The sequence below is a fragment of the Odocoileus virginianus genome, chromosome 11 (genome assembly GCF_023699985.2).
Source record: "Odocoileus virginianus isolate 20LAN1187 ecotype Illinois chromosome 11, Ovbor_1.2, whole genome shotgun sequence".
Classification (NCBI taxonomy): domain Eukaryota; kingdom Metazoa; phylum Chordata; class Mammalia; order Artiodactyla; family Cervidae; genus Odocoileus; species Odocoileus virginianus.
Genome location: NC_069684.1, coordinates 69238040 through 69252154, shown reverse-complemented (window position 1 = coordinate 69252154; position 14115 = coordinate 69238040). Strand labels below are relative to the sequence as shown.

The following is a 14115-nucleotide window of genomic DNA, read 5'->3' as shown; positions in this document are numbered from 1 at the left end:
TGAAAGACCTTAATATCACTGGATTAAAATATCATTAATAAAATCTTTTACCACCACTTAAATAAAGTATTGGAAACAAATGAGCTGGAGTGCTTTAGCAAATCAGGGGCTGGGAGAACAGAATTGGCATCCCTGTTATCCCCATCTCTCTTCAGTGATGAGACCTTCTAAAGGGGGAAATGAGATTTAGTCATAGGAGCCTCCTCATAGTGATTTTACTATTAGCCTTCTTTTATATTTTTTTAGAGGTATGTTGCCCAGTACCAAACCTGAATAACAATGGCAGAATCATTCTACTTGGAAGACATAGTGATAGAACTCACTGTACCTATTTCAGTGGAGATGAGATTTCATATACATGTCATAATAAATATACGTCTTATGCTACATGCACAAAACATGGCACTTGGAGTCCTAGAACACCAGAATGCAGCCCAGGTAAGACCTTATGGAAACACATTTTTTAAAAGAACTTTTCATATCAAATTGATGGAGATTATAATTTTTTTTGCATTTTATATTCCAACTTTTTAGTGAATATATTTAAGTTTTGCTATCTATAGTAAAAATCAAATTTTGTTGTTGTTTTTTTAAACTTTTGTTAACTGTGTAATCAATTAACAATGTGGTGATAGTTTCAGGTGAACAGCAAAGGGACTCATGTATGTATATCCATGCTCCCCAAACACACTTCCCATCCAGGCTGCGACGTAGCATTAAGCAGAGTTCCATGTGCTATACAGTAGGTCCTTGTTGGCTATCCATTATGAATGTAGTACTGTGTCCATGTCCATTCCAAACTCCTTAACTGTCCCTTCCCCCATGATTCCCCCTGGCAACCACAAGATCATTCTCTAAGTCTGTTGGTCTGTTTCTGCTTTGTAAGTTCATTTGTATCATTTCCTTTTAGATTCCACATGTAGGTGATATTATGTGATATTTCTCTTTCTCTGTGTGACTTACTCCACTCAGCATGACAATCTCTAGGTCCATCCATGTTGCTGCAAATGACCTTATTTCATTCTTTGTAATGGCTGAGTATTATTTCATTATATATATGTACCACATCTTCTTTATCCATTCCTAAGTCAATAGACATTTAGGTTGCTTCCATTTCTTGGCTATTGTAAACAGTGCTACAATGAACATTGGGGTGCATGTATCCTTTCAGTCCATGTATTCTCCAGATATATGCACAGGAATGGGGTAGCAGGGTCATATAGTAGTTCTATTCTTAGTTTTTTAAGGAACCTCCATACTGTTCTTCATAGTGGCTGTATTAATTTACATTCCCACGACAGTGTGGGAAAGTTCCCTTCTCTCTACATCCTCTATAGCACTCACTGTGGAGTTTTTGATAATGGCCATTGTGATTGCTGTAAGGTGATATCTTATTGTAGTTTTGATGTGCATTTCTTTAATAATTAGTGATTCTGAGCATCTTTTCATTTGCCTTTTGTCCATCTGTATGTCTTCTTTGGATAAATGTCAATATTTGGGACTTCTGCCCATTTTTGGTTAGGCTGTTTGTTTTGATACTGTTAAACATCATGGGCTTTTCATAAATTTTGGAGACTAATCCCTTGTCAGTCACATAAATAGCAAATATTTTCTCCCAAGCTGTGGATTGTCTTTTTTTGTTGTTATTTTTTCATTTACTTATTGTTTCTTTTGCTGTGCAAAAGCTTTTGAGTTTAAGAGGAGCTCATTTGTTTATTTTTGTTTTTATTTCCATTATTCTGGGAGATGAACTGAAAAAGATATTGGTGCAATTTATGTCAGAGAGTGTTCTGCCTATGTTTTCCTCTTGAGCTTTATAGATTCTGGTCTCACATTTAGGTCTTTAATCCATTTTGAGCTTATTTTTTGTCTATGGTGTTAAAGAATGATCTAATTTTATTTTTTAATATGTAGCTCTATATGATTTTTCTCAGCATCATTTGAAGAGATTGTCTTTCCAACTTTGTGTAGTCTTGCTTCCTTTGTGCCTAGGTTTTATCTGGGTTTTTTATCCTGTTCCATTGATCTATATTTCTACTTTTGTATGAATATCATACTTTCTTGATGACTGTAGCTTTGCAGTGTAGTCTGAGGTCAGGGAGGCTAATTCCTCCAGCTTTGCTTTTCTTCCTTAAGATTGCTTTGGCTAATCAGGACCTTTGTGTCTCCATGACAACTTTTGAGACTTTTTGCTCAAGTTCTGTGAAAAATTCCATTGGTAGTTTGATAGGGATAGAATTGAATCTGCCTTGGGTAGTATAGCCAGTTTAGCCATATTGATTCTTTTAATCTACAAACATGGTATTTTTTCATCTGTTTGTGTCTTCTTTGATTTCTGTCATCGGCATCTTATGGTTTCAGGGGTGCAGGTCTTTTGTCTCATTGTTGTTTAGTTGCTCAGTCATGTCTGGCTCTTTGCAACCCCATGGACTGCAGCATACAAGACTTCCCTGTCCTTCACTATCTCTCAGAGTTTGATCAAACTCATGTCAGTGATGCCATCCAACCATCTCATCTTCTGTTTCCCCCTTCTCCCCTGACCTCAATCTTTTCCAGCATCAGGGTCTTTTCCACTGAATCAACTCTTTGAATCATGTGTCCAGAGTATTGGAGTTTCACCTTCAGCATCAATCCTTCCAATGAATATTCAGGGTTGATTTCCTTTAGGTTTGACTTGTTTGATCTCCTTGCTGTCCAAAGGGCTCTCAAAAGTCTTCTCTAGCACCATAGTTTGAAAGCATCAGTTCTTCAGAACTCAGCCTTCTTCAAGGTCCAAATCTCACAGCTGTACATGACTACTGGAAAAACCATAGTTTTGACTAGACAGACCTTTGTCAGCAAAGTAATGTCTCTGCTTTTTAATAGGTTGTTTAGGTTGGTCATAGCTTTCCTTCCAAGGAACAAGAATCTTTTAATTTCATGGCTGTGGTCACCATCTGCAGTGATTTTGGAGCCCCCCCCCAATAAAGTCTCTCACTGTTTCCATTGTTTCTCCATCTACTTGCCATGAAGGGAGGGGACCAGATGCGATGATATTCATTTTTTGAATGCAGAATTTTAAGCCAGATTTTTCACTCTTTAATTTGTCAAGAGGTTCTTTAGTTCCTCTTCACTTTCTGCCATTATCGTGGTGTCATCTGTACATCTGAGGTTATTGATATATCTCCCTGCAATCTTGTTTACAGCTTGTGAGTCATCTAGCTCAGCATTTCACATGAAGCAGTCTGCATATAAGTTAAATAATCAGGGTGACGTATAAATATACAGCTTTGATATACTCCTTTCCCAATTTGGAACCAGTCTGTTGTTCCATGTCCAGTTCTGTTGCTTGACCTCCATACAGGTTTCTCAGGAGATAGGTAAGGTGGTCTGGTATTCTCATCTGTTTAAGAATTTTCCACTTTGTTGTGATCCACAGAACCAAAGGCTTTAGTGTAGCGAGTGAAGCAGAGTATATGGTTTTCTGGAATTCCCTTCTTTTTCTATATCCAACGGATGTTGGCAATTTGACCTCTGGTTCCTCTGCCTTTTCTAAATCCAGCTTGAACATCTGGAAGTTCTCAGTTCATGTGCTGTTGAATCCTAGCTTGAAGGATTTTGAGCACTACCTTGCTGCCATATGAGATGAGTGCAATTGTGCAGTAGCTTGAACATTCTTTGGCATTGTCCCTCTTTGGGACTGAAATGAAAACTGACCTTTTCCAGTCCTGTGGTCAGTGTTGAATTTTTCAAATTTGCTGACATATTGAGCCCAGCACTTTCGCTGCATCATCTTTTAGGATTTGAAATAGCTCTGCTGGGGTTCCATCACCTCCACTAGCTTTGTTTATAGTAATGCTCCCTGAGCCCACTTGACTTTACACTCCAGGATGTCTTCTTAGGTAGGTTTATTCCTATATATTTTATCCTTTTTAATGCAATGGTAATGAATTGTTACTTGAATTTCTCTTTCTGTTCTTTTGTTGTTAATGTATAGTGAAAACATAGTGTTTGTCTTTCTCTGTTTGCCTTATTTGAGTCAGCTTACTACTCTCCAGGTTCATCCAGGTTGTTTCAAATGGCAAAAGCAATTTTTTTATGGCTGAGTAATATATATATATATTATAGTGATTATATATATAGTGATATTATATATATATATATCTTATTTTTCCATTCATCTGTTGATTGACTGCTTGCTTCTGTATCTTGGCTATTGTAAATAAGACTTCCATGAACATTGAAAATGATGGTGATTATTAAAGGAATGTTTCAAATTAGGTAAAAAGCCTTGGACTGGTTGGCCTTGAGCACATGGTAAGCCCTCACCTGGAGTCCTGGAGAAACTGGTTGCTAGGGGAATCAGCCCAGGATCATTTCTTGTGTCAAGCAATGGGGATTCTGAGATGGTGGAGTCTGTGAGGGTCAAATATAGCTGTCTTGAGCCAAGGTCATATTCAAGGTAGAGCTAAGAGTTTTCACTCTTTAGCCTTTCTATAGAATGGGGAACACACACACACACAAAACCCAAAAATCCTCAGTAAATTTGCCTCTAGCCTTGGGAACAGAATGACAATTTGGGTGTGAAACCACTGTTCTAGTTCAACTTCGAGAAGATTGTTGACACACAAGTTGGAATGGTTCCAATAGATTACCTTGCACAAAAAAATCTTCAGATTTATAGTTTTCTTTGTAAAAACACCAGAGGTATTGGAGTTTACCTCAAGACCAATTAAGCTCTGGCAAGACACACAGGAGGCACACCTTTAGAGGCAGGGAGAGGAGTGTAAGCCTGTGAATGCTTAGAAAGGTGCAGAGATGTTTCTGATGCCCGCAAGAGGCAGAGAGCCTCTGTCTTACTTTGTTTAATATACATCCTCTTAGAATTCCACTGTGGCTTGTGTTCTATCCTTGACCGTCTGCCATCGTTTTATCTTCAGACGCAACTTCAGAGATGACAGCATGATATCTAGAGCAGAGAGAACCATAGAGAATGAAAGACTTCATTCAAGAATTTTAACATGTGTGAGTGCTATTAGCTTTTACTGATAGCTTAATAATCATTAAAAATGCCATACCCAGTTAGCCCAGCAGTTTCTTCAGCTCAGAGTTTTCAGCACTGATGAATGGATTGTGGAAGAACTCTGTGATTTCAATCTAACTCTCCTGAGTTTCTGTAAAGCTTTGCTGTTTCTATTCCAACCCACTGTGCATCAGCCATTTGTGAATTAAAGCAGAAAAATTGTCTGTTTTCTTGTACTTTTTCCCATTTTGTTATTTTGTACAGACTTTCACAAAGTAGTATTCTCAGATAATAATCAAAGTCATAGTTTCATGTTAAAAACACAAGTTATTATATGGTTTCTTATTGATTAAAATTTTGTGGAAGTTTTATTAATTGGTAATGCAAAAAGACCAGAAGTGGCTTTTTATAGACCACTTTTGGGCTTCATGAAACCATTATGTGATAGAAATAGGACTATGGTTAAATTTTGAATGAAAATAGGACAGTTTCCCTTTTTGCTATTTGCATTTCATATCTCCACCACTCCAGATAAAGGATTTAAAACTCTACATGATGCCAAAAGCTCAGGCTCTGTGTACTGGTGCAAATTGCATCTTGGAGACAGAGTGTTGGGTGAAGTAGAAAAGTAAAATTTCATTGCTTTGCCAGGTAAAGGGAGACACAGCAGGTTTGTGCCTCTCAAAATTGTGTGTCCCAACCTGACAGGATTTGAGGAGGAGTTTTATAGCAATGGTTCAAGGATATGCTTGCTGATAAGATTAAAGTGAATTCAGGGCCTCTACTCCCTCATCTGGTCTTAGGTGATCCTTTTTTTTTTTTACTAACTTTTTATTTTATTTGTGGGTTTGGCCAATTAACAATGTTGTGATAATTTCAGGTGAAAAACAAAGGGACTCAGCCATACATATACATGATTGCATTCTCCCCCAAACTCCCTTCTCATCCAGGCTGCCACATAATATTGAGCAGATTTCCATGTGCTATACAGTCAGTCCTTATAGGTTATCCATTTTGAATATAGCAGTGTATACATGTCCATCCCAAAGCTCCTAACTATCCTCCCATCCCTAGCTTGATGAGCTTCTTTGGTTCCTTTAATGTAGCCTCTGGTGGTCTTTCTCTGGTAAGAAGAATGCTATCATCTTGTTCTTGTTGTTCAGTAATCAAGTCATGTCCAATTCTTCCCGACCCCATGGACGGCAGCATGCCAGACTTCTTCCCTGTCCTTCGGCATCTCCTGGAGTTTGGCCAAGTTTGTATCTGTTGAATTGGTGATGCCATTCAGCCATCTGTTGCCCTCTTCTTCTTCTGCCTTCAGTCTTTCCCAGCATCAGGGTCTTTTCCAATGAGTCAGCTCTTTGCATCAAATGTCCAGAGTACTGGAGTTTCAGTTTCAGTCTCTACAAAGAGTATTCAGGATTGATTTCATTTAAGATTGACTGATTTGATTTCCTTGCTGTCCAAAGGACTCTCTAGAGTCTTCTCCAGGACCACAGTGCAAAATATTCAATTCTTCAGTGCTCTGCCTTCTTTACTGTCCAGCTCTCACATCCATACATGATTACTGTAAAGACCATAGCCTTGACTATATGGGCCTTCGTTGGCAAACTGATACCTTTGCTTTTTAACACACTGTCTAGGTTTGTCATAGATTTCCTGCCAAGAAGCAATCATCTTCTAATGTCATCCATTAGACATTAGATTAGACATCAATCCATCCACAGTGATTTTAGGGCCTGAGAAGGGAAATCTGTCATTGCTTCCTTATTTTCCCCTTCTATTTGCCGTGAGGTGATGGGACCAGGTGTCATGATCTTAGTTTTTCAATACTGAGTTTTAAGCTGACTTTTTCACTCTCCTCCTTCCCCCTTATCAAGAGGTTCTTTAGTTTCTCTTCTCTTTCTTCCTTTAGGGTGGTTCTTGCACATATTTGAGGTTGTTGATATTTCTTCTGGTAATCTTGATTCCAGCTTATAACTCATCCAGTCTGGCATTTCACCGGATGTGTTCTGTATATAAGTTAATAAAGACGGTGACAATAAACCACCTCATCATATTCCTTTCTCAATTCTGAACCAGTCGGTTGTTCCGTATGGGGTTCTAACTGTTGCTTCTTGACTCACATACAGGTTTCTCAGGAGACAGATAACATGGTCTGGTATCCCATCTCTTTAAGAGTTTTCCACAGTTTGTTATGATCCACACGGTCAAGGGTTTAGTGTAGTCAGTGAAGTAGAGGTAGATGTTTGCTGGAATTTCCCATATGCTTTCTTTATGATCCAGCAAATGAGGGCAATTTGATCTCTGGTTCCTCTGCCTTTTCTAAACCCAACTTGAAATCTAGAAGTTCTCCGTTCACAAATGCTGAAGCCTAGCTTGGAGGATTTTGAGCAAAACCTTACTAGCATGGGAGATGAGTGCAATTGTCTGGTGGTTTGAACATTCTTTAGTACTGCCCTTCTTGGGAAGTGGGATGATATTGACATTTTCTAGTCCTGTGGCCACTGCTGGGTTTTCCAAATTTGCTGACATATTGAGTACAGTACTTTAATAGTGTCATCTTTTAGGATTTTAAATATCTGCTGGAATTCCATCACCTCTGCTAGCTTTATTGGCAGCAATGCTTCCTAAGACCCACTAGACTGTACATTCCAGGATATCTGGTTCTAGGTGAGTGATCACACCATTGTGGTTATCTGGGTCATGAAGATCTTTTTTGTATAGTTCTTCTGTGTATTCTTGCCACCTCTTCTTAATATCTTCTGCTTCTATTAGATGTCAATGGGAAGCTGACATCTTAAATAGTTTAAAGACATTGTTATGTATCCTTGAGGCAAACCAAGACTGCCTCAAGGCTCTATTGTTTCCTGGCTGCCCCTCCCTTGTCTTTTCATCCCTTCCTTTCCCAAATTAATACTTGTTAGAATCTGCCCTTTGGAACTCGGGGAATGTCGTGGAGGTTGGAGATGTGTTCCTTACAAGAAACCAGGGAGAGAATGGCTTCTGTGCCCAGGAGCCCCACAGGATCCTGATCAATTTCATGCAGAAGAAAAAAATGCTTATAACTGTGCAATCATATGGTCAGACCTGAATCCACACTTTAAAAAAGAAAATGTTGAATAAAGCTGGCACAAATTCTATAGCTCCTGACTTATTCTCACTAAAGCCAACTGCTGACTTCTTAAAGACAGGGAGGGGTGCAAAGCTCAGCACCCAGTAGCTTTCAGTCTCTATCTGCTAAAATGAAAGGATAGAAAATCAGATCTTGAGATAAGGGTCATTCTTCCCCTCCTTACATTTTTGCAGTTTAAGTGTTGGAACTAAAGTGTTACTAAAGAAGAACAATCTAGAGGCAGATGAAATTATTAAATTTAACTTTGATTTCTCCTCTTGGAAATCTACTTAGTTCTTCTGAAGTGTGTGTGAACTGAGAAAAGTTTTCAATACCAGAAATTTCTGTTATTCTTTGACATTTTTAAACCTAGAAGTTCCCATACCTTGCTCAGTTGTGAGTATGTTGATCTCAGGACCCCCTGGTTGAAACATGTGGGCCTCCTCCCAGGACACCTGGTACTGATGAAATGACCCTATTATTGTGTTGTGTATGGATCAATCACTGGATCAGAGAACAAGCTTGGCTTTTGTCCCAGTATCAAGGATGCTTCTAATATCATAGCATAATAGGGTTTTGGATATCCTCAAGACCAGATTTCCTCCTTGGATAATGGAAATTAGAACAATGAACTTCACAGTGGGATAAATATTAGTAACTGTTGTGACTTCCATCAAGAAAGAGGAAATATACCATTGTTCTTTCCCTACCATGCATATCTTTTTCATAATTTGCTTTTACAATGTAAGTTTAGAATTTAAGAAATATGTAACGGTGGTGATTTGTCTGATCTGATGTTTTTATGTGTTGTATTTTTTTTTTTACCTAGCTTCATTTGTACAATTTGAACACAGAAAATGAACTTGCAGTGAAAATCCTTTCCTGCAGCATCATTCAGTTGGAAAAATGAAACAAAACACACACACCCCAACAAAAAACACACCAGGTTAAAAGCTTGTATACACTGAATGTTTTTTAAGTGGATAAGTTTGTTAAAAAATACTGCTCCTTAGTCCAACTTTCTCTTTATTCCCCATTATTTGATCCCATTCTTCGACTTTGCTGGTTTCCCTCCCTTTTCTGAATCAATGAAAATGGGCCACATCTAATAGATAAGCTAGGCATTTCAATTATTACCTTTTGTTTCTTGGTATTTATCCCTTGGACTGCAACTGGATCCAACCAGTCCATCCTGAAGGAGATCAGTCCTGGGTGTTCATTGGAAGGTCTGATATTGAAGCTGAAACTCCAATACTTTGGCCACCTCATGTGAAGAGTTAACTCATTGGAAAAGACCCTGATTCTGGGAGGGATTGGGGGCAGGAGGAGAAGGGTACGACAGAGGATGAGATGGCTGGATGGCATCACCGACTTGACGGGCATGAGTTTGAGTAAACTCTGGGAGTTGGTGATGAACAGGGAGGCCTGGCATGCTGCGATACATGGGGTCGCAGAGTTGGACATGACTAAGAGACTGAACTGAACTGATTTATTCTTTTTTCTTCCTTCCTTTCTGGTCCATGTGCCTTCACCTACTGCAGTATAAAACCTGCTCAAATCTATTTGAACCTGCCTTTCAGAGTTTACTTCTTTTCTTCCTTCTCTACCTTCTATACTCTGGAACATCATCACGCCATCTAGTCTTGCTTATTCAGTAGAATTAACATGATGCCATTGATGTTCTGTATCTAAGTGCTCTTCTATGGATGTCTGCATGGTCATAATATCTTCAGACTCTATTTTGACAGGGACAAAAGTGTTATCATAGCCAAGAACTAAAAATACAGATGGGTGATCTTGACCTTTCCATATGTATGCAAACTGCTTATGATGCTCTTTTCTGACAGGGCTGGAAAAGAAGGCCTGTGCTGAATCAGTGGCTTCACTTATCAGAAGACATGTTAATCTGCTCTAGCAAAGATACCACGTGTGGTACAGTGGCTGCAATGCTGTTGCATTTTTAGTAGCCTACTGTAATTCTCCAGAATCCTAATTTTTTGTAGTAGACAGACTTATGAAGTACATGGGGATACGATGACCACTCTTGCAACTTTAATTATTTAAGAGTGGCACATATTTCTCTGTTTTCTCTACACTTTGGTAAATGATATTTAAAAGAACTTATCTTCTTTGCCTCCAAGGGGAGGGTATAGGTGATATCAATGACTTCTACTTGGTTTTCTTGGGTAGGACAGTCTTACCCCATAGGCCAAGGACCACTATGGGAATTAACGTAATCACTTGATGGAGTTTCCTGCATGTGTGTAGCACATCTACTCCAGCTTACTCACTCTTCTGAATCACTTAATCACTCTCTCTACCACTTGCCACAGAAGCTCCAGCATTTGAGCATCATTGTTGGCATCACATTTTCCATGCCTCAAGGAGGCATCTCAGGATAGTGCTATAGATACTATCATCCATCAGTTTATATTTTACTGACATTTCCAAAAGTGTCAAGTGTTGCTCAGTCATGACTCTCTGTGACCCCACCAGGCAGCCCACCAGCCTTCTTTATCCATGGAATTCTCCAGGCAAGAATGCTGGGGTGTGTTGCCATTCCATTCCCCAGAGAATCTTCCTGATCCAGGGATCAAACCTGGGTCTCCCTCACTGCAGGCAGATTCTTTACCATCTGAACCACCAGGGAAGGCATTTCCAATGACCTGTTTTATCTAAACTTCTCATGCAGTGTGTGTGGGTCCTGACAGTGTTCCCTTTCACACAGGTGCTCAGCACCGTGTCATGTCTATTTTCCAGCATGCAAGCCATCATTTTTATTCTTTCTATAAGCTCTTTCTGAACCATTTTAGAGGACAGTGAGTATGTTCTTGGGAGGATGGGTGGACTGGTTTTATTGGGAGCAATGAGTCAGAGATTGTGGATTCATCTTGCATCTTTAGTTTCTCCCAGATACACACCTATGCATTTAGCACAAAAGCAGTGGAGTGTGACACCAGTAGAGTGTGGCTTTGACTGAATTCTGTCTTCCTGCCAAAATGGCTCCTAAATAGTGTCAAGTTTAGTGAATTTTTGAAAAAAGGAAGCAAATCCTAAGTGCTTGTCAGTCCATTGTAACCTTTCCATGGTTCCCCAGCCTCAGGCCTTCATGAAGGCAGCTGGAGTCCTGCATTTGGCTAAGTGATTGGATGGGCAGAGAAGACAGAAGGACAGACGGAGCCTCCTTTGCCACACAGGTTCTAGGAAGTGTTATTATATGCATTCTACATGCTGACCTCTTTTCACTTTTGTGTCTCACCTCAAGATTGCAAATCCCCTCCTGTCATTGCCCATGGACAACATAAAATAATCTCTAAATACTTTGAACGTGAAGCTGAATATGAATGTGATGAAGGGTACACCCTGGTTGGAGCGAACAGACTCTCCTGCACTTCTTCAGGCTGGTTACCTGCAATCCCTCAGTGTAAAGGTAACTCTGGCTCCCTCCTCATTTTAGGGGCGGGAGTGGGGCTATCATCAAAGGATTGAGAGCACAGTTTTTTCCCTGTGAGAGGCAGCACAAAAAAAAAAAAAAAACCAAACATTTGATTTGATTTATTTAAAATAATCACTATAGTCTGATGGTATCCAAAGCAAAAAGCTCAGAGAAAAGAACATTAATCTCCCCTTCTTTCTCCCAGGTACAAAATTCAGCCTTTGTGAGGCAGCCCCATTTCCCAGTTTCTTGTATAATTCCAGAAATAGTCTACAGATGGTACATTCTATTTGAGTGTAGCTGTGGCCTGCAACAAAATTTTCATGAAAAGTTGGTCTAAAATGTAAGCCCTAGTGGGCTAATGCCAAGCATTGTGAAATCACAAGCATTTCCATCAGAGCCAGTGCAGGGCACCAGCTGCTCACAATGTAGCTGTGTGGTGAGGGACTCCTAATTTTCCAGCTGTTATGGGGACAAGATCAGGTCTGATTATGCATGCACATAGGTTTAATATCACTTCATCATCAACAACTTCAGGGATTATTTGCCACCACTGTCTCCTTTGCACACAGGGGAGCAATAAGAAAGAGGGAAAATTTTTTATCTATTGTCTTATAGGAATCAAGATACAAGATACAAGCTGATTTGATAGTTGAAGATTTGGGGTCACATACCCTTTTAATATTCTGTCATGCTATTTACAATTGTTATATCCTTCAGCAAGTCCCTTAAGCTCTCTGTATCTCACTTTCTCTTAGATAAAATAGTGAGACTTTAATAAGATAATCACATAAAGATCTACCCCAAAGTCTGATAAAGTATTATCCCAATGCTCAATAAATATGCTAATGAATATTATTTTTCTACTCAAGATTAAAAAATAGGTAAAACAATTAGCAACATTTAAATACAGTTCATTCTTAGTACCCTAGGCTTATATGTTTTTTCTCAGGTCTTATGTTTCCATTGCAGCATTGTGTCTGAAACCAATGATAGAATATGGAAGGTTATCTGTGGAGAAGGTTAAATATGTTGAACCTGAAAGAATTACTATCCAGTGTGAGTCTGGCTATCGTTTGGTTGGTTCAGAAAATATCACTTGCTCAGAGGATAGAACCTGGTACCCAGAGGCACCCAAGTGTGAGTGGGTAAGTCACACAATTTGTGGTAGTTTTTGTGTTATTAAACCCCGAAGCACTGTCCTGCCAGCAAAGGAGATATCTGGCTTGTCAAGATTCAGTCATTCAAAGGAACTCTCAATTTTGCTTTGAAGCCTTCTGGTCAGATAGGAGATGCAGTTTTCCTGCTCTCACTTGTGATCAGGGAAAACTGAGCCCCTTTGGAGTAGAGGTCTCAGACCTGGTAGTACTGACTCCCAACTTTTCTAGAGGATTTGATATACTCTTGTCCCATTTCCGGATGGTCAGAAGTAGTGTCTGATTCCCCAGAAGCAGAGTTATATTTCTCTAAGGAAGATGATGGTGGGAAACAAGGTGTTTCTGGTTTTCCTGTTCACCCACCAGTCCTGGGGTGTGTCTTTGTCCTGAATCTGTAACCCTGCCTGTTTCTACATGAACTATGCGCCCTACAATTGAGAGAGAAGTCTTTCAAGCATACTCATCATGTATTTCTCCTTTAGGAGTGTCCTGAAGGCTGTGAGCAAGTAGTCACAGGCAGGAAACTCTTGCAGTGCCTCTCACGTCCAGAGGAGGTGAAATTGGCCCTGGAAGTGTACAAGCTGTCCCTGGAGATTGCACTCCTGGAGCTTCAGATAGATAAGAGAAAGGATGCCTCTCTGGAAGCATCAGAGAGGGAGAAAAATGTGCCTGCTGCCTTTAATCCAATATAGATCACTTCAGTTAATCACCTTTACCTTCTGTTTATGCCATCAATTGTGGTAATAGTTAGCTAGAAAGAATAATTTGTTAACATTTAGTTCTTTGAGATTGTAGAATTATTCACTATTTTCTGACTCATTGTTTTTGCTTTTCTGGCTACATTGTACATATTTTTTTTCCCATTAAAAATTAACATCTAAAAAAAATAAAAATTAAAATTAACATCTAACTGCATTTTGTCTTCAGGGTCATTAGGACTGTGAAATGAGGTCTGAGAATAAACCCATGCATAAAGTTGATACATTTATTTTACTGTAGAGACCCTGGACATAGGGACTTGGTTCTACACTAATACATTTTTCTGCATTGCCTTTACTCAACAGTTCTGCATATATAGGTCACTCAGGTGCTCAGTATTTAAACATCAACACACCCCAAACGCTTTGTTCATTGTTACCCTTTTGAATCTGTCATGCCCTTTTCTAAGCTCCGTGCACTTGGCCTCTGCCCCAGTAATGCATGGGGCATTGCCTTAAGAGAAGGGCATTCTTGTCTGTGTCAGTCTCCTGATTCCATCCTCAGCAACAAACTCTGAAAATTTGACGAGTGGAAGCCAACCCGGCAGCCACCTCTGTGCTCCTAAGTCCTTGATCTGGTTTGGTCCTTATTTTCCTAAATAGAAAGAAAAATGGCTTGAGCAGTTGTTTCCCATCTGAGGAGAAAC

At 39.4% G+C, this 14115-nt stretch overlaps 1 protein-coding gene across 1 annotated transcript in view; it reads left to right on the top strand.

The window, feature by feature from the left end:
• Positions 1 to 13620, top strand: part of C4BPA (complement component 4 binding protein alpha) — a 47101-nt gene extending 33481 nt beyond the window's left edge. The window contains exons 9-12 of the mRNA XM_070474543.1: positions 247 to 438; positions 11383 to 11547; positions 12526 to 12701; positions 13193 to 13620. Of these exons, the coding sequence (XP_070330644.1) occupies positions 247 to 438; positions 11383 to 11547; positions 12526 to 12701; positions 13193 to 13402 (743 nt within the window). The 3' untranslated portion in view covers positions 13403 to 13620. The remainder of the gene's footprint in view (positions 1 to 246; positions 439 to 11382; positions 11548 to 12525; positions 12702 to 13192) is intronic.
• The last annotated feature ends 495 nt before the right edge of the window (positions 13621 to 14115 follow it).